Raw genomic sequence first — 27717 nt, 5'->3', positions numbered from 1 at the left:
CTCTGATGGCATGCATCACAAGCAATCAGCAATCAGGTCAGCATGTTATTTATGTAGACCACAGAGAAGGTGAGCAAGCAAGGAAAAGGCTACGTGCAGGTGAGATCGACCCAAGGGAATCTACAGGAGACAACGAAAAGATGGAACAGACAACCTTCACTGTTGCCTCTTGCAAAAAGAGCCGCAGGTGTTCCTGTTATATTCAAGCCAACTCAGCCTGACGGCAACTTATACAAGTTAAACCCAAATCTTCTGGCTTCTGTGGTCATGACAACAACCCAAGAAAACCTACTCAGCCATCGTCTCAACAAGGATGGCAGCCTCATGGTGACAGTGTCTGCACTTCCTACAGCTAATCGCCTTCCTCGTGGTGACAGATCTGTCGGGTATTACTCTAGAAGCTCGAGTTCCATACTCATACTTTGCCACGTATGGGAGGATACAGGACGTTCCTATTGAATACTCGGATGACGACCTCAAGGAGTATATGAGCGAACAAGGAATCACATCTGCTACAAAGGCAAGTTTTGTACGTCCCTAACGAAGATGGCGTGGTGACGGAAACCCGAAGACGCTCGGTCATCCTGGAATTCTTAAAGGACGCCCCTTTACCAAACCGATTGTCGTTTGCATTCTGCAGTTATCCCGTGACGGAATACATAGGGTCCGCTACTCAATGCTTCAGATGTCAAAGACATGGGCATATAGTGAAATATTGTAACAGCCCCATCGTCTACAATGTTTTCCGTTGGTGCACATACGCATAAGGAGGCTTCGTCACGTTCTCAGCCTCGATGTGCAATCTGTGGAGCTGAGCAGGCTGCATCATAAGGAGGGTGTCCCAAAAAGAAATCAGCCACTCTTGCTCGGACAATGGAGCAAATCCAGGGAAAAGTGAGGAAACGACGAGAACCACCATCGAATCCAAATGGGACATATAATTCTACAGAGCAAAAGCAACAAGACACGGTACAGCGCAGCGTGTCGGCTTCAAAAAAGCCATTCTCCTTAATAGTGAGAGAAAACCAGCAGTGGCCTTCATCTGCAAAGAGTCAATCAAAGCCCTCAAGTGATATAGCCGCAAGCCCACAACAAGTGTCCCCAAGGTCGCAGCAGAAGAACAGGAGCAACCAAGAAAAGCTGTTGGATGGTAGCGCAGTAAATCAGATATCAAGTATGCTGATTCCCATGATGTTCGCAGGAATCAAAGCTATTCTCCGAGCCAGTCCATCGTTTAAAAGCATCACTGAAGCACAGGCCGTCCTGGTTTGGATAAGTGACTAGCGCAAGAGTGGACACGGGGCACAAAAGGGCGACAACGACAAGCGCTTGTCCTTGTCCTGTGCAATATTTTTGGACATTAAAGGGAAGCTGAAGAGTCTGTCCAATTCAATAAGACGCTCATATACGGATGCGGGAACCTTATAAACCATGAAGGTAAAATTTTGGGGGGGATTTTTCACTTAGGAGTGACGCAATCGTCGATTAAAATTGCGCTGTAGCTCCGCCCCCCGTCGAGCGCCGCGCGCTGCTGCTGACGCTGACGATGCGAGCGGAGACCGGAAACCGCGGCTTAGTGACGTCAACACTGGTGTTCCGCTCCTTCGCAGTCTCCGCGACCGTGCCTGACTTATTGCCGTGCCGACCGTGCCGGGCTTGTTTCTGCGTGCGTGCCGTCCTAATGTGCTTCGCTCGACCCTACATTCCTTTATTTGTGTGTATATAGGAGTGGTAGTTGACGTGCGCAGCATCAATTGAACTTGTAGGCCGATCATGCCGTCGTTCTGTGCAGCCTACGCTTGCACGAACACGAGCGGCCGCGACGATGGTCCGACGTTCCATTAGTTCCTGCAAGACAAGAAGCTTTCGGCTAAGTGGGAGGCTGCTGTGAACCGAAACAATTTCAAGCGCTCAAGAACAAGTGTTGTGCTCTAACCACTTCCGTAACGATTACTACCGGAGTTTATCAATAATGCGTGCTTTGGTTTCTTTAAAAAAATAGTTAGCACGCTGAACGGAAGGTGCATGTTTATCGCCCACCCTTGACGCAGGTTTCATCACCAAGCGCCACGAATTTTCTATTCGCACGTGTGTTGTGAAACAGTCTGCATGCAGCTACCATAACGCAGTGGAAGCGTAAAGCTTGCATGCGTTGGAAAGCCTGCTGGCGCTAGGGCGCTGCGCTCCCCCTTCTCACGCACACATAAGAAACCGACCATCTCGCGTAGCCGACGGAATTCGCTGGTTACGAGTAGCGTGCGGATGGCGCGCTGATGAAGGTTCTATACTACACGTGCTACAACAGCCGGTAAACTTTTCCCGCGTTTAAACCGTCTGTGTAGATTGCCGACAGCTTTGGACAGCGCACAAATGCTGAAGATCGCATCACCGATTACGTTCTACGAGGAGGCATGCAGGAACATAACACAACATTTGTACTCACTGGAACGCTGAATGCAGCTTAGCAAAAAACATACTCGCCAAAGCACATTTCCAACACAAGCAGTGCTTGCACCAGCATTTTTTGCTTCTTGGAGAGGGCGGCCCTTCGCAATCGGCTCGTACATGTAGTATGTACAAGTAGGTACGTACGTGTAGTATGTACAAGTATAAACCCTTACAAGTGATCTTGCACGCGACAGCGACAGCGCTACAAGCGAGGCGATGGCTGTCACGTTCACTCGTCGTCTGCAAGCCGAACTCCATGCGAGCGACGGCTTTGAGCGACGAGTTCCCGGTATGAGGGCCGCAATAGAAGCGCCGAAACTAGCGTGATGCATGCTTTATCAATTTAAGTTGATCTATTTTACTGAAGAAGGAGCATAAAATATTTCTGAAGGTCTTGCACTAGGTTCCTCTTCTTGCACGTGTAAAATTCTATAGTTTGCTCGTTGCGTGCGACAAACAGTAGTATTTGAGTTATGTACATCCAGTTTCGGCTTCGCACAATTGGCTAGTCGCTCGTAGCATTTCCAGGAGACGAGCGACGAGTTCTAGATGTCTAAAAACGGGCGATCGAGAGACAACACCGAGCGATTTGTTCAAGCAACGGCCCGTTTTGTCGCTCGAAGCCGGCGCCCGTCACCGTCGCGCGCAAAATCGCTCTCGTAGAGTTTGGACTTAAAGCCGAACTCCTCAAAAAACGCAAGCTCTCGAAAATTTCCTTAACCGTCTAAGCAAAACACCACCAAACTACTTTGCACCGTGCTTCGTGTGTAGCGGCAGCAGTCGGTCCGGACGAACACCATTGTTGACGTCACGAGGCGCCCGACCAATCACAGGCGGAAACGAGGCGCGTGAGCTGGGCGTGTCTGCTGCTGCACTTTTCGTCGAAATAAAATATGTTTGCGCTTTCTTTCGCTCAATTTCGATACGACATTTGAATTCGGAGGGTTGAAAACCATTATGTACAGATGTTCACTCATTTTTTCTGGAAAACCTTTCAGCTTCCCTTTAATGACCATCGGTTACCTTCCCTCCTCATTACATATCCTGCTTATGCCCATTTCTTTTTCTTGATTTCGACTAAGATGTCATTAACTCGCGTTTGTTCCCTCACCCAATCTGCTCTTTTCTTATCCCTTAACGTGACACCCATAATTCTTCTTCCCATAGCCAATTGCGTCGTCCTCAATTTAAGTAGAACCCTTTTCGCAAGCATCCAGGTTTCCAGCCCGTACGTGAATACTGGTATGACACAGCTGTTATACACTTTTCTCTTGAGGGAAATGGCAACTAGCTGTTCATGATCTGAGAATGCCTGCCAAACGCACCCCAGCCCATTCTTATTCTTCTGATTATTTCAGTCTCATGATCTGGATCCGCGGTCACTACCTGCCCTAAGGAGATGCATTCCCTTACCACTTCCAGTGCCTCGGTACCTATCGTAAACTGCTGTTCTCTTCCGAGACTGGTAAAGATTACTTTAGTTTTCCGGAGATTCATTTTTAGACCCACCCTTCTGCTTTGCCTCTTTAGGTCAAGGAACGTGCATTGCGATTGGTTTCCTCAATTACTAAACTTGGCAATATCATCAGCGAATCGCAAGTTACTAAGGCAGTCTCCATTAACTCTTATCCCCAATTCTTCCCAATCCAGGTCTCTGGATACCTCCTGTAAAGACGCTGTGAATAGCATTGGAGAGATCGTATCTCCCTGCCTGACGCCCTTCCTTATTGAGATTTTGTTCTTTCTTTATGGAGTACTACGGTGGCTGTGGAGCCGCTATAGAAATATTTCAATAAATTTACATACGGTTCTTCTACACCCTGATTCCATAATGCCTTCATGACTGCTGAGGTTTCGACTGAATCAAACGCTTTCTCGTAATCAATGAAAGCTATTTATAAGGGTTGGCTATATTCCGCACATTTCTCTATTACCTGATTGAAAGTGTGAATATGGTGTTCAGTAGCCTTTACGAAATCCTGCCTGGCCCTTTGGTTGACAGAAGTCTAAGGTGTTCCTTATTCTATTTGCCATTACCTTAGTAAATACTCTGTAGGCAACGGACAGTAAGCTGGTCGGTCTGTAATTTTTCAAGTCTTTGGCGTCTCCTTCTTATGGATTAAAATTATGTTGGCGTTCTTCCAAGATTCCGGTACGCTCGAGGGCATGCGGCATTGCGTATGCAAGGTGGCCAGTTTTTCTGGAACAATCTGCCCACCATCCTTCAAGAAATCTGGTGTTACCTGATCCTCCCCATATGCCTTCCCCCTTTACATAGGTCCCAAGGCTTTCTTTACTTTTTCCGGCGTTACTTATGGGATGTCAAATTCATCTAGACTATTCCCTCTTTCTTTATCGTCGTGTGTGCCACTGGTACTGTTCAAATCTCTATCCTCAGCCACTTGAACGATCTCATCGGTATTAGTAATGATATTGCCGGCTTTGTCTCTTAACGCATACGTCGATTCCTGCCTATTCCTAGTTTCTTCACTGCTTTTAGACTTCCTCTGTTCCTGAGAGCACGTTCAATTCTATTTATATTATACTTCCTTATGCCAGCTGTTTTACGCTTGTTGATTACCTTGGAAAGTGCTGCGAGTTCTATTCTAGCTGTAGGGTGAGAGGCTTTCATACATCAGCGTTTCTTAATCAGTTCTTTCGTCTCCTGCGATAGCTTACTGCTATCCTGTCTAATGAAGTTACCACCGACTTCTATTGCACACTCTTCAAGGATGCACATATGATTGTCGTTAATTGCTTCAACACTAAGGTCCTCTTCCTGAGTTAAAGCCGAATACCTGCTCTCTACTAGTCCTGCGTTATATTGACCCAGAAGTGAGACCGAAAATTCCACGACCTCTACCTCGACACTTGGGACATTGTACCTTCGTCTTCGACTGAACCTGGCATACACGAACAATTATCTGTACCGCATAGCGCTTACCACTAACCTTTACTGTGATAACTGTGGCAACGTAGAGACAACGGAGCACGTATTACTAGAATGCCGCACGTGCCACGACGAGAAGCAATTTTTTGAGCAACAAGTGGACATGATTACCCACCATCTTAGGTCCAATTCCCGGCCCTTCAAAACAGCCGCGGGGTTTGCATTTTTTGTTGAAATATCTGTCAGAAATTGGTCTAGTAGGAAAGCTTTAAAGATTGAACGTGTCATGTACACAAGCCTAAATTTACCCGCCATGTCACCTGTAAATGTTAGTATCAGGTGCCCTTGCGCATCTCTTAATTATTAACGCGAAAGCGTTAGGAGCTCGTGTCGCAGAAAAGCCGGTGTCATCGCCGTGGGCGGCGTTGGCCGTGAGGGAAAAACCACGGCAGGTAATTCATAAATAAAAACAACTTGCAAGATTGGCTGGGTGGGAATCGAACCAGTGTCTTCGGAGTGTGAGACGGAGCCATGAGCTTTTTTTTATTTATTGCCTGTTTTGTACTTCTATATCAAACAACAAATGACATTTGAGAAAACAAGACAAATTTGCAAATTTTCAGCACCAAGTGTCAGCCTTATAGGGCTGACTATTTTAGAATTGTTTGAGCGCGGTCAAGGGTTCCACCCTTGACAGCCACGCAGGTACACAATCTTGTGCTTTCTGAATTTCCACAAATCTCGACATCATCATCATCATCATCATCATCATCAGCGTGGTTACGCCCACTGCAGGGCAAAGGCCTCTCCCATACTTCTCCAACAACCCCGGTCATGTAGTAATTGTGTCCATGCCGTGCCTGCAAACTTCTTAATCTCATCTGCCCACCTAACTTTCTGTCGCCCCCTGCTACGCTTCCCTTCCCTTGACCATCTGTTATCTTCCCTCCTCATTACATGTCCTGCCCATGCCCATTTCTTTTTCTTGATTTCAACTAAGATGTCATTAACTCGCGTTTGTTCCCTCACCCGATCTGCTCTTTTCTTATCCCTTAACGTTACACCTATCATTCTTCTTTCCATAGCGCGTTGCGTCGTCCTCAATTTGAGTAGAACCCTTTTCGTAAGCCTCCAGGTTTCTGCCCCGTAGGCGAGTACTGGTAAGACACAGCTATTATATACTTTTCTCTTGAGGGATAATGGCAACCTGCTGTTCATGATCTGAGAATGCCTGCCAAATGCTCCCCAGCCCATTCTTATTCTTCTGATTATTTCCTTCTCATGATGCGGATCCGCCGTCACTACCTGCCCTAAGTAGATGTATTCCCTTACGACTTCCAGTGTCTCGCTGCCTATTGTAAATTGCTGTTCTCTACCGAGACTGTTAAGCATTACTTTAGTTTTCTGCAGATTAATTTTTAGACCCACTCTTCTGCTTTGCCTTTCCAGGTCAGTGAGCATGCATTGCAATTGATCCCCTGTGTTACTAAGCAAGGCAATATCATCCGCCAATCGCAAGTTACTAAGGTATTCTCCATTAACTTTTATCCCCAATTCTTCCCAATCCAGGTCTCTGAATACCTTCTGTAAGCACGCTGTGAATAGCATTGGAGATATCGTATCTCCCGGCCTGACGCCTTTCTTTATTGGGATTTTGTTGCTTGCTTAATGGAGGACAACGGTGGCTGTGGAGCCGCTATATATATATTTCAGTATTTTTACATACGGCTCGTCTACACCCTGATTCCGTAATGCCTCCATGACTGCTGAGGTTTCGACAGAATCGAACGCTTTCTCGTAATCAATGAAAGCTATATGTAAAGGTTGGTTATATTCCGCACATTTCTCTATCACCTGATTGATAGTGTGAATATGATCTATTGTTGAGTAGCCTTTACGGAATCCTGCCTGGTCCTTTGCTTGACAGAAGTCTAAGGTGCTCCTGATTCTATTTGCGATCACCTTAGTAAATAGTTTGTAGGCAACGGTCAGTAAGCTGATCGGCCTATAATATTTCAAGTCTTTGGCGTCCCCTTTCTTATGGATTAGGATTATGTTAGCGTTCTTCCAAGATTCCGGTACACTCGAGGTCATGAGGCATTGCGTATACAGGGTGGCCAGTTTCTCTAGAACAATCTAGAAAATCTCGACATGCATTCTCGGAAAAGCATTCGTGCAGGCCGAGCATCCGGATCGCAGTGATACCCCGCCATACGGGCGTGCCATAGACAGTGAAGGCCGACTAGCATAATAAGGTCGAATGGCAGCCCATCATCGTTTTCTATAGATAAATATCTAATACCCTGTGGATCTAAAGGAAAGTCCTTTTTGATAGTCCTCTGAAGTACGTCCCAAAAGAAGACACCCGCCCAACAATCTAGAAATACATGATCTATAGTTTCTGGTTTCTTACAGAACAAGCAATGCGAGCCCCAGGGTAAGAAAAACTGACGATCTTCTAAAAAGGTTTTGACATTCAACGTACCCGTGTGAAGCTTAAAAAAGAAAGACTTGGTCTCTGGCGTTACTTCCATTCTTTTCACCCGCTTAAGCACGTCTTGCCCTTGACCTCCACTGTATATGGCTCTGTACATTGGCACAGGGAGTACTACATCGCATACATCTTTGTACAATGTTTTACGTTTCACTGAAAAAAACGTACTCATTTGATAATCTAACGGACAGAAACCGTACACCTAAAATAACTTTAAGAAATCCACAAACAGGACCGCTCATATTGTCTGTTCAGACTACATAGCCAGGTAACGCGCTCCTTAGCCTCACTTGGCACACCGTGCGCAAGGAAGGATCGCTTAAGTCGCGGAAAAATAAAAACCGGTTTACGACCTGTCGTATAAAAAGGTGCGTCATTCCCAACCCTGCGTCTTTAACTCGCCTGAACAAATTCGTTCGACTGCATCGTTCCCAATTCGAAGCCCACACAAATACTGCGAATACTCGGTGCAGCTTCTGTATATGTACCCTTGAACAATACAATACCTGCATGACATACCATAATTTTGCGACAAAAAATAGATTGCAGACTGTAGCTCTTGCAAACATTGACAGATGTCCACCTTTCCACTTGTTCGCTTTTATCTGTGTTTGTCTTGTTTGATCTTGCCAATACTCATCGTTATTTTTGTAATATTCCAGCGGGACGCCTAGATATTTAACGGGTGTCGTCAGCCACTTGACATTGGCGAAAGTGACCGGGGTGGAAGGCCATTCTCCGTGCCAGAAGCCAATACACTTTCCCCAGTTTACCATGCTTCCGGTTACCTTGCCAAAACCCTTCACTACAGCGATAGCGGCAGCTACACTCTCTTTATCTGTACAACAAACTGCGACGTCATCCGCATACGCCAGAATTTTAACTTCAATTGCATTTAATCTGAAGCTGTGAATGTTGCTGCTTTCAATGATCGCTAGGCACATTGTTTCTATGTATATACTGAACAGAAGGGGACTCAGTGGGCAGCCCTGGCGTACAGAACGCTGTAGGTTAATGGGGGCCCCCACTGACTTGTTAACAATGAATCGCGTAGTGCAGTTCCGGTACGCCAAAGCTACCCCATTTCTAATGATGGATCCGACAATAATGTTGTCTAGGATGTCAAGCAAAATACCATGAGGTACACAATCAAACGCTTTCTCGAGATCGAGCTGTAGAATTGCTACCCCTGCTTGCATAATGTCGCAGCACTCCATCACGCACCGCATCTTATGTATATTAGTAACAATCGAACGCCCCATAATTGCACATGCTTGGTGAGGACGAACCAATTCCCTAATTACTTTCTGTAGCCGCCTTCCTAGCACTTTCATCAAGATTTTATAATCACAATTAGTTAATGATATAGGCCTGTGTGAGGAAACCAATTTTAACTTCTCTGTCTCTTCTGTCTTTCGTATTATTACAGTATGTGCTTCCCCAAAAGACCGGGGCAGGGCATCTAGTTCGTAAGCCTCATTAAAAAGAACTGTAAGCAGATGAGACAATTCTTTTTTAAACGTCTTGTAAAACGAAGCGCTCAGACCGTCAGGCCCTGGGGATTTGCCGAGATTCTGGTTAACTATAGCCTTTTCTGCTTCCGTTTGTGATATGGGTGATTCCAACTCTGTTCTGGTGTCATCTTGCAGTCGTGGCATTCTCTCAAAAAATTCTTCTTTAAACCTTTCTGCATTCACAGGTCTAGAAGCAAAAAGCGCTTCGTAATGTCGAGCAAAAGCACGTCCTATGCTGTCATTGTCTGTCATTACTATCCCGTCATCTTCAATGACATCTATATGGTTCCGCCGGGCGCGACTTTTTTCGAGTCCAAGTGCGCGTTTTGTTGGACATTCATCTATAGCCATCGCGTCTACCCTTGCTCTCACTTGCGCTCCGCGATAACGGTTCTCATCATAAAGCTCCAGATTCTGTTTGATTCTACGCAAATCTTCGGCATCCATGAGCTCGATGCTTCAAAGCGGCACAAAAGCGCCTCTAGTGAATACGGTGTGGCCTTAGAAACGCGCTGTAGAATGTTATACTGCGGTGTATATTGGTAATTATGAGCACGTAAATTACAGAAGTCGCAGTTAAATGCGTAGCGAAGTACGTTTCCACTAGTACATTTCTTCTGCTCTTGGCGCGCACGCAGAGTCATCTTGCGGCAAACACAGAAGACCCCTCCTCGCAATGTTCAGCTGGCGCGCCACTCGCCCACTTCTAGAGGAAGATCCCATCGAGGCGTCAGCCCCATGATCGCGTCCGCCTTCATGGCGCGTCGCGGCACGGCTGTCCGTGCCGATTACGACGTTTGGCTAGCGTAGAATCTTTCTCCCTCCGAGACAGCGAATTGTTTCGTTGGTTTCGTTTGCTCAGGCGCACATTTCGTCTTTGTGTGACTCAAGAGCATGCCGAGAGAATGAGATGGCGGTGCGAACGGGGTGCCATAACGCTATGGCGTTCCACCCTTGAAGGCGAAGCTTAGGCGCCTTCCTTTTTTTTATTCTCTGATTCTCCCACTCTCCTCTGGAATAGTTTAATCCCCTTCCCATCCCTATACTGAGGAGAATGCCAGTGGTTGTAAACGCGCCAGCCAAATTCTCTGTTTTTCTAATGAAGAGTCTCTCTCTCTCTCTCGCACTCTCTCTCTCTCTCGCTCTCTCTCTCTCCAGCTGCGCCTGCTCGCCGTATTGTCTGTACATGCTCACCCGGTGCGTTGACGCAGCAAAAGCTTTGGGGCGCTCACCATAAGCCACGTACTTAAATGCTACAGTGGGGCCCTGCTTCATCTAAAGGACAGTGTGGCCCTGCTTCATCTAAAGGATAAATTCCCAACAGTTTCTTGCAGTTTGCTTCACTCAAAGCAAAGGCGAACGCCCCTCTGAACATCTTTAACCGCGACGGATCATCTGCGCGGAGTCTAGTTAGCGTTTGCTCGTAACCCTCATCATTAACCGTAAAAGAGCAGATGGGCGTAGTAAATTACTGATGCAGTGAACAATTAGGGTTTTGCGCATTCCGCATCGTCAGAGCATCATCAGCGCTAATGGCGTGCCCCGCTCCCCTTCCCCTGTTGTAAGTTAAAATAAAACCAATTCTGCAGCTATGCATAACCTCTAAAGGCCTAACAACGTCAAAACGAAGAACTGATCTCTATAATAGCAGTGAAACTTTCCTAATGTTAAGCTCTCAGCATGAGATGGGACTACGCGATGGCGATGGCAACCCTGATAGGTTTTGAACCTTTTAGGCACCCGCCGTGGTTGCTCAGTGGCTATGTGTTGGGCTGCTGAGCACGAGGTCGCGGGATCGAATCCCGGCCACGGTGGCCGCATTTAGATGGGGGCGAAATGCGAAAACACCCGTGTATTTAGATTTAGGTGCACGTTAAAGAACCCCAGGTGGTCAAAATTTCCGGAGTCCCCCACAACGGCGTGCCTCATAATCAGAAAGTGGTTTTGGCACGTAAAACCCCATAATTTAATTCAATTTTTTAACCTTTTAGGCGGCGCATCAGTTCAGTGATGGAGAGGAGGTTGGAGGACGAAGCAAACCGGTAAGGCGGAATAGCACTATCTTGAAAACTTATTTTATCTAGGCAACTTAGTTTTGCTGAGTCAGCAGTGCCTTCACAGCATTGTATTGTGCATGGTCTACATAATACGCGTATGTGCAGTTTGCTGTTAGGGCAGCTGTATGCACCTGCAGTTTCTTCAGGTCTCCCCCATATCTTTCTCGTTCCACTCTTACAGCGCGACGTCCTTGGCGCAAAAATTTCCATGTTTTAGAATAAACAAATAATTTCTGTATACGTACCATGAAGACGCTGTCTAAGACGATGTTGTGTGATGCGAAGTCTAGATAAGTCCTTGTTTTTGTGTTTTTAAAGGACTCGTTACTGATTACTTTAGATTCGTTTTGTGAAACAATATTATATACAGTTTCGCCGACAAATATTTGTAACACGTAGGATTCGCCAGTATTCGCATACGCTGGGAAGTTCACTACGGTTTTGGCTCCACTGACGTTTCCGATGGCGAAGCTCAGCCTGCACAGAGAAAAGAAAAGACGGAACCAGACTGTAATACATCTCTGAATACAAATGGCACGACGCCCCAAGCCGATTGGTTCAGCTTCTACTTCTTTGACGCCACACTAAATCTCGAAAGTTTCCTGCTGTGACCACAAAACGTCAAAAAACAACATACAAGAGAGAACAACGGAAGAGAGCACCACTCACAATTACTTTATTTTTACAGAAGACGGATGCATATATACCCTCAGTCAGCGCCTGCGCAACAAGCACACTCAAGCATCAGGTGCGGTAAGACAAGGAACTTTCAACAAACTTTTTTTTCTGACTTGTACAATGATAAGGACGTTTGACTAACACACAAGCTACCTTTCTTACTGATATAAAATGCTGTATTTTTGCTACTGGCCAGAATCCGTGCGTCCGAAAAGTATGCCTCACAAGAGCGCCAGGCTTAGTTTCTAATATGTTTAGGCATATTAGGGCCCTCTTTATTTTGCTCAACGTTTCATTCATGTTGCCTGATCCGCTCAATTACACAGCGCCCAGCATGATCTATATAGGAACAGCCACAGGAGAGGGGAATTGCATATACTACCCCTACGGCACATTTCATGAGCTGTCACCAACGCTTGGTTCCGTAACCTCTTTCTTTTTCTTTTTCCTTTCCTTTTCCCACTCGAGAGAAAAGGCCTGTGAGCGGAAAGCGATGCCTACTCGCTACCTTCTTCAAATTGTGGGCCAACTTGTGTGCATACGACACGGCCACGGGAATGACCTCTTCTTGAGGGACCTCTGCCGCAGCTCTCGCCGCCCTTCTCTTCATTTTTTTTGCAAGACGCTTTCCGGAGTCTTCGTTACGAGCGAAGCATGGAGCCCAGCTGAAGCCAGCCTGGCCAATTGGTTTTCGAAAGTCGACTGCATCTTGTGAATACAAGATTTCCTGAGTGCGGATTCAAGGTAGAGTGGAGCAATTACTCTTTTTACCATTTTTGCACTAGATAACTCGAATGGCTGAAGCCATTCTTTGCACACGGAGCATAACCCCAACAAAGCTGATCTGAACAGAACTCAATTTTCAGAACGAAAAACTGTAATAATTTACCCTCAGGCAGTTCACGCGTAATAACCAAGCCTTTTCTGGGTATTCGAAATGGTGATGAAGCCGCGCCCACGCCTTCAGTGAAGTTCAAGCTTTCGTCCTTGGTTAAAATTATAAATAAATCGTCCAGATATCTGAATATTTTAATAAACTTGTTAGTTGGTAAAACATGATGCAGAATTTGGTCCATTTGTGAAAGAAGCATATTACATAGCACTCGCGCTAGGCAGAATCCAATGCATGTGCCAGATTTCAGCAGAAGGAACTGCTGGTCAAAAGTTGTACAAGTGGACTCTAACTAAAATATTAAGAGGGCTAAACAGTCTTCAATAAACATACCGGCAGAGTTCCGAAAACCATCTTGGGGACATGTGAAACAAATTAGCAGATTTCTCGGGTCGGAGCTGTAGCGCCAAATTCATCTGCTTAACGATCTTCTTCGCACAGTTTGCCTGGCAGAATATACTGCCTGGCTTGTATCTTTTTTGCATAATGAATCCTTACCAACTAGCTGAGCTTTCTGTCGTTCTGTGCCCAATACCTACATACTACAGGACCGGTGGGACAAGACCGGCTGTGGTTAGGAAGCCACAATTAGTGAATCCTTCTTTTGGAGTCCGAAGGTGCGCATAGTAATCTAATGCGATTTACTGGAGCTCCCCGTTGTTTCCGCTATGACTAGAATAGCAGCTAAAGTATTTCAGCAGTTAGGAGATGCTATCGAAGACGGCCACACTAGCTGCCGAGCTTGTGTGTGCAGGGAACACGAAGCAGTGGAAATTGACCATTGCACATTGTAAATAACGGTGTCTTAAGCCACAGGGCGTCTTGCTAGGTTGCTTCAATGCTAATCGCATTTTCTTTCGCCGTCATCCTGACATGGGCTTTCCTTGAACGTTTAGTGCCTATGTAAAGTGGAGATCTCAGCAGTAGGGTAACAAGGACGCTGCGAAGTGCGACGCAGTCAGGACGCAGAGGATTTATTTGTACAATAATTACTCAACCGATCTAATCCTCCGGGACGCCGCGGAAAGTGTTGTGGCACGCAAGTGATCTGTGATGCTGTACGGATGTCAGAAATTCCTGTACGACCACCGCCACACGAGTCCTTATCCCCGTGGGTCTCTGGTATTACTACCTATGAGAGAAGCTCCTGCTTCACTTCTAGAGTCCCAACTGCCTTTTGCTCCCAGCCACACCGCTGATTTATAGGATTGGCCTAGTAGTACTCAAGCTGGCCTTCTTACACTTTGCGACGGACATTGTACACGCCATCGGATGTAAACCGTGCGTGCCGGCTTATGCTGCCGGATCCTAACGAGCACTGCGTCGGCGTCCCCGACTCCGGGAACTTGTCACGGGGCTGAAAACAATAAAGCCGTTTTGGCGTTATTTAAGTGACTAAAGCGATCTTGTTCTCTGTTTTTCACGTGTATCCGTTTTTTGCTAAAAAAATAATTGTAAGTTCACGTTTCCTTATTACCATATATCATTGAAACCATTTATTTAGGCCTATACTGCGATATCCGCACGTTTATCGATGACTGCGTCAGCTATCACCGTAAATACAGGGCGATAATTTTTAGGTTCTATGAAATTTTTGAAAATCACCTTTGGCACATGGGATAATCTTTGTGATTGAGATGGATTAGGCAACTACGACGCCCATTATAGGAACACTAGAGGAGAGATAATTGTAAAATTCGCGGAAAGGAATAAGTTGAGAATCATGATCACCTTCTTCAGCGAGTATCGGAAAAAAATGGACCTGGAAAAGCCCTAATGGTGAAACGGGAAATGTAATCGATTTCATACTTTCTGCCAATCGCAGCATGGTTCAGGATGTAGAAGTGTTAGGTAGGGTAAAGTGCAGTGATAATAGGTAGTGAGGGCTAGAATTCATCTGACGTTGAAGAGAGAAAGAGTAAAATTGGTCACGACGAAATAGGCTAACCTGCGCACCGTAAGTGTAAAAGCAGACCAATTCGCGCTGTTACTTGCAAACAAATATGCAGGCTTAGAACAGAGAAATAAGGATGACATTGAGGCAATGAATGAAACCGTAACAATCCTGGCTTCACAAGCAGCACTTGAAGTGGGAGGTAAAGCACCAAGTCAACCAGTAGGTAAGTTCTCCAAAATAACGAAAGACATAAGAAAGAAACAACAAAGAATGAAATTGTACAACTCAAGAAATCAGATAGAATTCGGGGAACTGTCAAAAGTGATCAAGAAGGACAAAATAAGGGATATTCTAAATTATCACGGCAGAAAGACTACGGAAGCATTGCAAAATGGACGCAGCCTGAAATCAGTGAGAAGAAAACTTGGCATAGGACAAGCCATGATGTATGCACTGAAAGGTAAACAGGGTAATACCATCAGCAATTTTGAAGATATAGTAAAAGTAAAAGCACCGGAAGAATTCTATATCGACCTGTATTCTACCTAGAGCAGCCCCGATACTTCCATTCGAAGTATTAATGAACAGGGGACAGACGCTCCTGCTATAATCAACGATGAAGTTAGAAGGGCCTTACAACACATGAAACGGGGAAAAGCGGCAAGAGAAGGTGGAATGACAGTCGAATGAACAAAAGATGGAGGAGACATAATGCTTGAAGAACTAACGGTCCTTTATACTAACTGTCTATCGACTTCAACGGTCCCAGAGAACTGGAAGGATGTCATCATCACATAATCGTCATCATCACAACATAATATTCAGCAGCAGCAGCCTGTTTTATGTCCATTGCAAGACGAAGGTCTCTCCCTGCGATCTCCAATTACCCCTGTCCTGCGCCAACCGATTCCAACTAGCGCCCGCGAATTTTCTGATTTCATTGCTCGTGGGATGAACGTGGGAACGGCCTGCGGCGCACTAATCGTGCCCACGGACGGACTTCAAGAAAGTTATTCATCCATCTATCCATCGCTCCACCTAATACTCTGGTGTCCTCGACTGCGCTTCTCTTCTTTTGGTACGCATTCTTTAACCTCGATGGTCGACCGGTTATCTAACCTACGCATTACACGACCTGCCCAGCTCCATTTTTGCTCATAATGTTAATTAGAATAGCGCTTATCCCCGTTTACTATCTAATCCACACTACTCTCTTCCTATCTCTTACCGTTACGCCCCACATTCTTATGTTCCATCGTTCTTTGCGCGGTCCTTAACTTGTTCTCGAGCTTCTTTGTCAGTTTCCAAATCTCTGCCCCATATGTCAGCACTGGTAAATTTCACTGATTGTACAACTTGCTTTTCAATGATAATGGTAAGTTTCCAGTCAGGAGCTGGCACTGCCTACCGTTTGAGGTCGAACCCATCTTTATTCTTCTATGAATTTCCTTCTCATGATCAGGGTCCCTTGTGATTAATTGAACTAGGTAAACATATTCCTTCACAGGCTCTAGAGGCTGACTTGCGATCCTGACCTCTTGTTCCTTTGCCCGGCTATTCATCATTATCTTTGTCTTCTGCATACTAAAGTTCAACCCCACTCTTGCACTCTCTCTGTTAAGGTCTTCAATCACTTCTTTTAACTCGTCTGCATTGTTGCTGAATAGAACTATGTCATCGGCAAAACGTAGGATGCTGAGATATTCGCCGTCGATCGTTACCCCTAAGCCATCCCAGTTTAATAGCTTGAATACTTCTTTCAAGCATGCAGTGAATAGCATTGGAGAGATTCTGTCTCCTTGTCTGAACCCCTTTTTTACAGGTATATTCCTGCTTGTGTAGAATGAAGGTAGCTGTTTAACCTCTGTAGATATTTTCCATGGTATTTACGTAAGCGTTCTGTACTCCTTGATTACGTAATGCCTTTATGACTGCTGGTATCTCTACTAAATGAACTGTCTTATCGTAATCAATGAAAGCCATATAGGGAGGCTTATTGTACTCTGCGGATTTCTCTGTAACCTGATTAATGACATGGATGTGATCCATTGTAGCGTATTCCTTCCTGAAGCCAGCCTGTTCCCTCGGTTGAGGAAAGTCAGGTGTTGCCGTTATTCTATTCTAGATTATTTGGGTAAATATTTTATATAATACTGGGAGTAAACTAATGGGCCTATAATTTTTCAATTATTTCACGCGTCCCTTTTCCTGGATTAGTTTAATGTGTTCCAAGTATTATGCCTCCTCCATCTTTGATGGAATCGACTGTTATTCCATCTTCTGCTGCCGCTCTTCCTCGTTTCATGTCTTGCATGGCCCTTATGACCTCATCGCTAGCTATAGGAGGAGTTTCTGTATCCTGTTCATTGCTAATTCTAATGGAGGTATCCTGATTCATCTAGGTATTGTACAGGTCAGCATAGAATTCTTCAGCTTCCTTTACTGCATCTTCGAGATTGCTGATGATATTACACTGCTTATCTTTCAGTGCATACATCTTCTTTTGTCCGATGCCAAGTTACTTTCTCATTGATTTCCGGCTGCATCCATTTTTTACTGCTTCTTCAATCTTTCTCATGTTATATTTTTCGACTATCACTTATTTGCGCCTTGTTGATCAATTTTGAGAGTTCCGCGAATTCTTTGTTATCTCTTGAGTTGGACACCTTCAATTTTTGTCATTTATTTATTAAATCCTTTGTTACTTGGGAGAGCTTGCGTACTGGTTGCCTTGGTGCCTTGCCTCCCTCTTCAATTGCTGCTTAAGCCAGCTTAGTTATGGCTTTATTCATTAGCTGTATGTGATCGTGATCTCTCTGTTCTAAGGCTGCATATTTGTTTACGAGTACCAGCCTGAATTTGTCTGCTTTTACCCTTACTGCCTCTATGTAGACCTGTTTCTTCTTGAACAATTTTGCTTTCTCTCTTAAAGCTAAGGTAAATCCTAGCCATCAGTAACCTACGATCAATTCACTTGATCCTAACTATAATTTCTACATCCTTCACTATGCTGGAATCAGCACAAAGTATGAAGTCAATATCATTTCTTGTTTCACCATTAGGGCTTTTCCAGGTCCACTTTTTGTTGCTACGCTTCCTGAAGAAGGTGTTCATTATTCGAAGCTTATTCCTTTATGCGAATTCAAACAGTATCTCTCCACTAGCGTTCCTGGAATCGACGCGGTAGTTGCCAATTCCTTGTTCACCAGCCTGCATTTTCGTCACTTTTGCACTGAAGTCTCCCATTACTCCAGTATACTGAGTTTGCACTTTTCTCATCGTTAATTTGGCATCTTCATAAAACTGATCTACTTCCTTATCATCGTGACTGGATGTTAGAGCGTAGGCTAAATTGAATGTATACCTCTTATTAACTTTGACTACGGCCATGGCTACCCTCTTATTAATGCTGTAGAATTCGTCAATGTTGACCGCTTTGCCATTATCGATTAGGAATCCTACCCCGTATTGCTTCTTATTTAGGAGACCTCTATCGCAGAGGGCATGTCCGTTAGTCAGCAATGTATAAACCACACAATTTTTTCCAATCTCACTAAGGCCGATGATATCCCAAGCAATGTCTGGTAGATCCTGAAAGAATCCTGCTAAGCTAGGCTCACAAAGGAGATGTTAAAGAATTGAAAATTATAGGCCCATTAGTTTACTTTCAGTACTGTATAAAATATTCATCAAGAGAATTTATAATATAATAATGCCAACACTGGAGTTAGTCAATCAAGAGAAGGTGCGTGGGGTAGCACGTGATGTTCCATATGATAGTCTTGCATTGTTCTGTTTTGGTTTTCTATTTATTGGTGTGTGCGTTTGGAATGAACTTCAGTTGTGAGTTAGCGCTCGTCGCTGTCTTTTCTCGGCATTGTGCTCGTGCCTCCGCGCAAGCTTTTTCAATATGCAAGAGAACAGGCTGGGTTCAGGAAGGTACGCTCCCACAGAAGGGTTCACATCCAAGTCATCAGTCAGATAATCGAGAAATCTACAGAGTACCATTAGCCTCTCTATATGGCTTTCGTAGATTAGTAAAATGCGTTTGATTCATTAGCTATACCAGCAGTCATAGAGAGGTATTGACGTTGCGAAGGAATACAGGAGGCTTGCGCAAATATCTTGGAATATATCTACAGAGATTCCACGGCTACATTATTTCTAAACATGGAAAGCAGGAAGATACCTATAAAGAAAAGGGCCAGACAAGGAGACACAATCTCTCAGATGCTTTTCACTGCAGGCTTAGAAGAAGTATTCGAGCTATGAAACTGGGGAATCTTAGGAGTAAGGATCAACGGCGAATGTCTCAGCAACCTTCTGTTTGCAAACGACATTGTCCTGTTCAGCAACATTGGGGAGGAGGTACAACGAATCAATGAGCACCTTTACAGACAGTGTAAGAGTAGGGTTGAAGATTAATATTCGGAAGGCAAATATAATGATCAATAGCCTTGTAAGGGAACAAGATTTCAGGATCGCCAGTCAGCCTGTACAGTCTGTGAAGGAGTACGTTTACCTAGGTCAATTAATCCCAGGGAGTCCTGATTATGAGAAGGAAATTCATAGAAGAATACAAATGGGTTGGACAGCATACGGCAGGCACTGCCAGCTCCTGACTGTGAAGCTTACCATTATCATTGAAAAGGAAGGTGTACAAGCAGTGCATTTTACCAGTGCTGACATATGGGGCAGAGACTTGGAGACCGACAAGAAAGCTTGAGAACAAGTTAAGGACCGCGCAAAGAACGATGGAACAATACGAATGTTAGGCGTAACGTTAAGAGACAGAAACAGAGCAGTGAGGATCAGAGAGCAAACGGGGATGGGCGCTATTCTAATTATTATTAAGAGCGAAAATGGAGCTGAGCGGTTCATGTAATGCGTAGGTTAGATAACCGGTGGGCTGTTGGGGTTAGAGAATGGGTGCGAAGAGAAGAAAGCGCAGTCCAGGACGGCAGAAGACTAGGTGGGGTGATGAACTTAAGAAATTTGCGGGCACTAATTGGATGGCGGAGGAAAGTGCCAATTGGAGATCGAAGGGAGAAGCCTTCGCCAGCAGTGGACAAGAAATAGGCTGATGATGATGGTGATGATTCGCCGAGGTGGGTATTAGTATCGCGAGAAATCGAAACATACCAAACTAATTTGCGAACATTCACTAACTAAACTTCTAATTTCTTAACGGTACATATTGCAATTTAGGAATTGTGGCTTCCATGTTTTCAAGACGCATCCAAGTGAAATAAATTTCTAGGATTACACCAGCTTCCAAATATAATTTTTCAAAATGAGTGGCGAAACACGTGGGCGTTCTAGTTTCTTGCGTGCTTCAAAGCATAAAACATCGTCTTGTTAAGAAAGGTAAGTGGACCAACAGTGCAGGTGAGTTTTATGGCGCATATCCAGGAACTGGTGTTGTTTTGGAAATTCATGCCGAATGAATAAGTTTGACGTTATCACGGGGTACAAATCTTAATTGCAATATCTGGCCCACAAACAATAATTAGGAAGTTAAGTGTTGATTTTTGTTAATTACTTGAATATGTGTTTAGACTCCGTGCAAGCAATGTCCGCTTTGCTGAACAATCCAGTTCGAGGAATAGAATTATGGCATCTGTAACAGGCGATTTTTAAAGATTTCACCAAACTTAGAAATGATCGCGCCGTATAACACTACTGACCAAATGTCCCTTCAGCCTAACGTTTTTAATATTTCTGAATGGTGTGATGATACCTTACTAGGTAGTGAGGCTCAACATTAATAAGTGTGAAACCACATCGATTCTTTCAAGCTTAAAAGGATGCTGAACCCCTCATAGGGCGTGCTGGAAAAACGCAGTCCGCGAAAGGCATACGCCACTCTGAAAATCTCAGCCACATGTTGCAGTCGTGGGCGGTGCGTGGAACTGAAGCGGAGCACGAGTTGACATATTTATCATACACTCTCTCTTCAACCGAGGCCTGCTCCTCAAAGGATTTGAAGATGTCGGGAGCTTGCTCATGTCGTGAGTGTAAGGTTCCCATAGACGGCTACTATCGGCTGAACCTGATAGCTTACATCGATCACGCATAATGTTTGGATCAGTACGCTTGTTCATATGCTGTTTATGTGTTTATTTATTGATGCAGTTTAATCAACTGACTGAAGTAAGGAAAAATCTGCTTCCGAATTTCGGTAAGAATGACACACTTCCTGAAGACGCAAACTATTGTTTCCTCACGCTCGGCCGCTGCCGCCCGCGTACTAATTTTCGCCAACCTGCTTATCGGTTTCGCTGCCGCTTTGTCTCACTAATTTTGGTTAGGTTTGAACACTCGACTAGCTTGTACCACGCGAAACGTAAGGTCAGACCGCACAAGTATTGCTTAATGGGTGAGTATGAAGGAACAGGACAGGTGAAAGGATGAGCACGATTAAATCGCTCCTCCGGTTACTTGTCCTCTTCCTTCATACTTGAGTCGAGTTGTGCTAAATCAAGACAAGTCAGACCGCTCGTATGTTTCCTAGCGCGCACTCACTTTTGGCCAGGGGTGGGCAAATGCCCTCATTTCTTGTTTTTATTTGTTTTATTTTTCCACCGCAGGTATCTTCCTGACCTCACCCTCACATTGCGAAATTTGGCGGCCCTGCCTCACCCTCATTCTCGCTTATAAAGCAATTATCCGCCCTTCCTTATCCTCATGCTGAAAAGGATACCATGCTTTTTTTACCTTCCGTTTTGTGCAATTTCAAATAGACCATTTGCTCTACCCGCGAGCTCAGTTTGGCGCAATGATTGTCTAGGGCTAGTCCTATCAGACAGCTTTAGTACTACGTACGTAGCGTACGCGACGGAGTTGCGTACGTAAGATCGCTAAGTTCTGCAAAGCGTGCATGTGCCGAACGCAACACGAACGGTACGGGATGCGTACGCGGTCGCTGCGTACGCACGCATCCGATTCTTGCGTGCCTACGCGCGGAGCCTTGCTTGCTGCTCTCGTGGTTATCATTTGTTCGGGAGACAAAAGCGTTTCCCTAAATGGCAGCGTCAAAGGCGACCAGCTGAAGGCTGCACTTTTGAATGGCCTACGATTTGGCTTTGCTGCGTGAAGTGAACGCGCAGAAGCCATTGCCGGAACCTGCACGGTGGGAATGCATAGCAAGAATAGGAACTTTGTTTTCTGAGAAAACGTTCAGTGTGTGCTGTTTGCGCGGAAGGCTTGATCTGCTTTTTGGCGCAGTTCGTCGCAAATGACCGTGCCAGCCTTAGAAAGCAAGTACTCGGTTTTGAAGCGAAAAGCTTCACTACGCTAGTCAACACCACGCTTCGCGCGCGCAGGCGTATATCGGAATAGGCTCCGTAAGCGTGTTCGAAGTCGGCGCAGGTGGCCACTGCCGCGCGCTATGCGTCATCGTTTGACGTTCGCCGCAAGCGTGTGTTAATCGCGGAGGCCGACTATATTACCGCTTGCCAGAGAATAGCCGTGCGCATTCAACATGGAAGGAGAAGAGAGTGATACCACCGATACAGATAGCTGTGTTTATGGCTCTACAGAAATCGCAAGACAATGTGCCCAACAATGATGAATAAAGACGTTTAATAAGCCTGCATAACTTATGGTATATATCATTGATAAGCAATTTGCATAACTAAACAACGCACACGTATAGCCTAACCATAAGCTAAACAAAGCATATCCATAAGTGAAACCGTAAGCATAACCATAGGCTAAATTATAAAGCATAACCATAAGCTAATCCGTAAGCATATTCATAGGCTAAATCATAAAGCATACCCTTAAGCTAGACCATAAGCATCACCGAACCTTTTCGCTTCGAGAATTCCAGGCTTAACCTTAGCTAAGACTCAGCCAATTGTTTTTAATTTTTTCTCGATATGATTCGTGTATTTCATCCGTACTAAAAGTAGAGTGCCTTAAAGGTCTAAATATAGTTCGGCGAAGCGGGAACGCGCCCATACGTTACATCACGTTTGCAAGATCAACAACGTTCTAGCTCAACCGACGGTTCGACGTACTGGCGGGCGCGGCCAATGCGCCCCGCCGCGCCCGGCGTCTAACGCCTGCTTACGTACGTAGGCATTTCACAATGCTAAAAGCCCTAACGCGACACGCGCTCCTACGTTCCGCAAAGCACTTGCGTGCTGCGTACGTATCGTCATGGCGCAGTGCTAAAACTGTCTATCGTCAAAGCGTGCCACACTGTTTTGCTTTCAGGCGCTTGTCGATAGGTCGGCAAAATAAACGTAACTCACTCAGACTCGCTCACAACTTATACTTTTTGCTAAGGGCTCACTCGAACTCCGACTCACCGAAATTCTACTCAGCGAGGCTCACTCGGATTCAAACTCAGCAGATTTCTAAATAAGCTCTAAATCAAAATCAGCTAAATCGACGTTCAGTAGAAGTGTACGATTGACCAGGGTAATTCTATAACTCTGCTTCGGCTCGTTCTTCTCGAAGCTTGCGCTGGCAGCTGAGCATTTGGAATGACCGGTCACTCCACAGTGGCAACAGTAGTACCACTCATCATAGACAATGCCACAAGCGTTGTTTAGCAGAAGCATGACCAACGAACGAGCACTGCTATGATATCAAGCCACGCTGAACGGCAGACCGCGACTGCTGTCGCACGAAGGCCGAACACCCAAGCAAAACAGGGGAGGAGGGTTCGAACGAACGCCGAAAGAGAATGGTAAGTGCACCGACGAAACCTACAAAAGTGGAGAAACTCTGACAGCGTCGAAGTTGCTCGATTGTCGCAACAACGCAGCCTGCAGCGCTCCTCCTTCCACCTCGGCCGCAAGGGAGAAAGGGCAGGCTTAGGCGGCATGCACTAGACTCGAAGACTTTCTCTCCAAGCCTGGTCAAACTCAAACAGGGGAAGTACTTTGGGGGGAGGGGGGTGGAAGTATGGTGCCGATAGTCCGGACGCAGCGGCGCCTACTTTCGCGGCCTGTGCTTTGCGCAGGTAAAATTAGAGGCGCGCGTTCGTGAAGGTAAAGTCTCACTTGTAAGCGCAAAGCTGCGTATTGCCGTGCTTAATCTTGGTTTCTCCACTCGTGTGATCCATCTAGTATGGTATCGCGGTCCACTCCGCCAATATAGCTATGTTTTTTCTGTGTGTTTAGGTCGGCAAAATAAAAAGAAAATTGACTCACAATGCCGGCCCTGCGGCAGTGGATTTCCAGCGAAGCGGTTGAAAACCCCCACTACAGCTGCTGCAGGGGTATGCCAATGCTTTATTTGTCAATTCCTTTATTTGTCAATTCAGCCGCAGGAGAATGTGGACGGGCGGTCTTCCCCTGTGCTGCAATTCCGCGGCAATACGACCAGCGGCAGCACGCCACCCCCGGTCATATTGCCGTTTCTTTACCCTACGCCACACCTCGTGTTCACGCTACTCCTCGGGAGATCTAGCATGCGTTGCCTACCCGTAGCTGTGCTGCAGCAGCAACGAAATCAGTTGCTATGCTGGTTCTTTTATATATGAAAAGCTAGTGACGTTACTGCCCACGTCACAAGCTGCCCTCGCAGCGGCAGCTTGCGCAAGAGTAATCTGTGCCCGGGAACGTATGCGGGGAGCTCTACGTGCCTGGCACTGTGAGCTAACTAATAAACAAATGCTGCTTTTCTAAAGCGTGAGGTCACATCTTCCACAGTGGTTGCATAAATCGGCGGATGACCAGCAAAGACATGACCTTAAGCAAAGACACGACCTCAAGAAAATCATTAACTCCCATCCAGGAACTTAGAAACAAATTCTGGAAGAAATCAAGCGTAATCTTGTCGGAGACAATGCCCCCAAGGTTACCGAACCCCGACCGTACAAAGGCAAACCAAATCTCACCCTCGACAGCCCTTTCACGCTTCTTGAACTTCATGCCGCCCTTGCCAAATTGACCCGTAACACATCGCCAAGAAATGACGAGGTGACCAACAAGATCCTACGAAACCTCCCAGACACGGCCCGAAATGGACTCCTCGACTACATCAATAACTGCTGGGGAAAAGGTAAGCTCCCGGTAGAATGGAAGCACGCAGAAGTTATTATGATCCCAAAACACAACAAGCCACTACAAATCAGCAACCTACGGCCCATAACCCTTACTTTCTGCGCTGGAAAGCTTCTTGAACACATGGTTCACGATCGCCTCACCACATACCTCGAAGACTCAGGACTCATGCCTGGCACAATGTTTGGCTTCCGACAGCACCTCTCTTCACAAGATATACTACTACAGCTTAAAGAAGACCTCTTGGACTACCTAGAACGCCACAAAAAGTTCTCTATTTTAACAATTGATGTTAAAGGAGCCTTCGATAATGTGAAGCATGAAGCAATCCTCCAAACTCTCCAAGACACAAACTGTGGAATCCGGACCTACCAATACGTACACGACTTTCTCAATGATCGCACGGCTGCGGTGGGTATCGGCAACATCCGAAGCGACAAGTTCGAAATGCCCAACAAAGGAACTCCACAAGGGTCAGTCATTTCACCTTTGCTGTTCAATCTCGCCATGATTAATCTCCCACAACAACTCGAAGGAATCGAAAAATTAAGCCATGCAATATATGCCGACGATATAACGTTATTGACAAAAGCGTCCACAACCTGCCAACAGCAAACTACCCTCCAAGAGGCAATCGATCAGATAGAACAGTACGTCTCAAGATGGGGGCTCCAGTGCGTCCCCGAAAAATCAGAGCTAGTTATACTCAAGGCAAGGACCCGCGGAAGACCACCAGCCTACGTCGCTCCAGATCGAAACGTCAGACTCAATGGAATCGATATCCCTCAAGTTGGCTCATGCCGCGTCCTTGGCCTCACAATACATAACGATGGTTCTGGCGCAGCTACACTTCCGAAGCTTCAGAGGACCCTAACCCAAGTAACCCAGCTCAATCGGCGTATAACCCCCCAAAGAAGAGGACTTAAAGAGCAAGAAACCGTCCAATTATTACAAGCACTCCTTATAAGCCGGATCACATATGGTACCCCGTATCTACTGCTCAAGAAAGCTGAAATTGAAAAACTCAACATCATCATCGGAAAAGCAACCAAGAGCGCACTAGGACTACCCAGTATGACCTCAACCACGAAACTCCTAAAACTTGGCCTTCATAATACCTGGGAAGAAATGAGTGAAGCGCACAGAGCCAGCCAGCTGGAACGCCTTAAGCTGACTCAAACAGACAGAGCAGTACTTCGCAAACACGCATACAGCGAAAACTTCATAGCAGACTCAGACGCGAAAGCCCGATTGCCGCCACTTCTTCGTGACACTATCTCAGTCATTCCAATGCCTCGCAACATGCATGCAACATACCACAAAGACAGAAGACAAGCAAGAGTCAGAGCGCTGAGCAAGAAATACTCAAAGGACCCCAACACGAGATATACAGATGCGGCAAAATATTCAGGTAGAAGAGCATACGCAATTACCATAACCAATTACCAAGGGAAGGAGCTAATCGCTACCACCATACTGGCCAGAAATCCAGAAACGGCGGGGGAAGTGGCCATCGTCCTCGGCATCGCCACATGCAAAGACACAGCAATCATCTTGAGCGACTCGCAAACGGCATGTAGAAACCTACGAAAAGGCCGAATTTCTGCCGCAACACTGAAGATTCTGAAATAAATAACAAGACGCCAAGAACTACCCGGAAGCTACGTCGCATGGACCCCAGGTCACGAACACCTGGCAGGAAACGAAGCAGCACATGCTGTCACCCGAGAGCATACCAGCCGGGATTTCCTGCCGCATGGTCTCCGGAAAGCGACCAGGGCGGAGGACATTCCCATCAATTACGCCGTAATATTGCAACATTACCGACTGGAAAGAAGACAATATCCTCTACCACATCCAAAATTAAGCAAGGAAGAAGCCACCACCCTCCGCAGACTACAAATGAATACTTATGTCCATGGAATTATCACGCACCGAATGCACCCCACCAAATTCTCATACCTATGCCGATATTATGATGTACCGGACACCCTCCAGCACATGGTGTTGGTGTGCCCACACCACGAGAACAACAGCCAAGATGAGGCCCCAGAACCGCTACAAGCGATCGAAGAAACGTGGGAGGCAATGTTAAAGGCACAGAGCCTGGAAGATAAGCGAAGTCTGGTGGACCGGGCCCGGGCTCCGGCATTAGCCAACGGCTTTCTGGACTAAGAGAGCCGCCCACCTAGGGCGAAGAAAGAACACTTTCTCCCTGTTTCATACAATAAAGGTTCATTCCTCCTCCTCCTCCTCAGTAGTAATGACTACACTTCACTGGTAATTGAATATGCATACATCACTGCATTGAAAACCCGAAGCGAATACTTTTCTAGCAATAAGCATGTTTGTTAACAGCATGAAGCTGACCAATATTTTTTTTACAGTTTATGCATATGGATGGCGAACTGGATAGCAGAGGATTCTATGTGCTGAGATGCAGTCGCGTTTCTACAAAATCACTAGCGGTGTTTTTCATGCCGAATGTTCCAGGTTGATTACAAAAATTTGAAAACAGAGAATTTGTCGCAATTAATCAATATGTAATAAGCAACCACGAGTTAATCTATTCAACTATTCAACCCATCACCCTCATGGTTCTACCGCACTTTTTTGAGCATAATTTTTTTATGCTAATCCACTCCTGCTATAGCGTTCATTGCGTTGCAGTATGTACAAATAAATAAATAAATAAATAAATAAATAAATAAATAAATAAATAAATAAATACCACATTGGACAATTTTTTGATTGAACATGAAAATACTTGCCAGTTCATTTTATCTTTTGCTGGGTTCTTATATAACTTATACATTGTACATTTA

General features: G+C 45.5%; 1 protein-coding gene across 2 annotated transcripts in view; it reads right to left on the bottom strand.

Moving 5' to 3' along the window:
• The window catches only part of LOC135908314 (uncharacterized), a 494518-nt gene that overhangs the window by 11318 nt on the left and 455483 nt on the right, over window positions 1-27717 (bottom strand). For both annotated transcript variants that reach the window (XM_070541265.1, XM_065440067.2), the window contains exon 6: window positions 11649-11880. In XM_070541265.1, the coding sequence (XP_070397366.1) occupies window positions 11649-11880 (232 nt within the window). The remainder of the gene's footprint in view (window positions 1-11648; window positions 11881-27717) is intronic.

The sequence above is a fragment of the Dermacentor albipictus genome, chromosome 6 (genome assembly GCF_038994185.2).
Source record: "Dermacentor albipictus isolate Rhodes 1998 colony chromosome 6, USDA_Dalb.pri_finalv2, whole genome shotgun sequence".
Classification (NCBI taxonomy): Eukaryota; Metazoa; Arthropoda; class Arachnida; order Ixodida; family Ixodidae; genus Dermacentor; species Dermacentor albipictus.
This window is presented reverse-complemented; position numbering and strand designations above follow the sequence as displayed.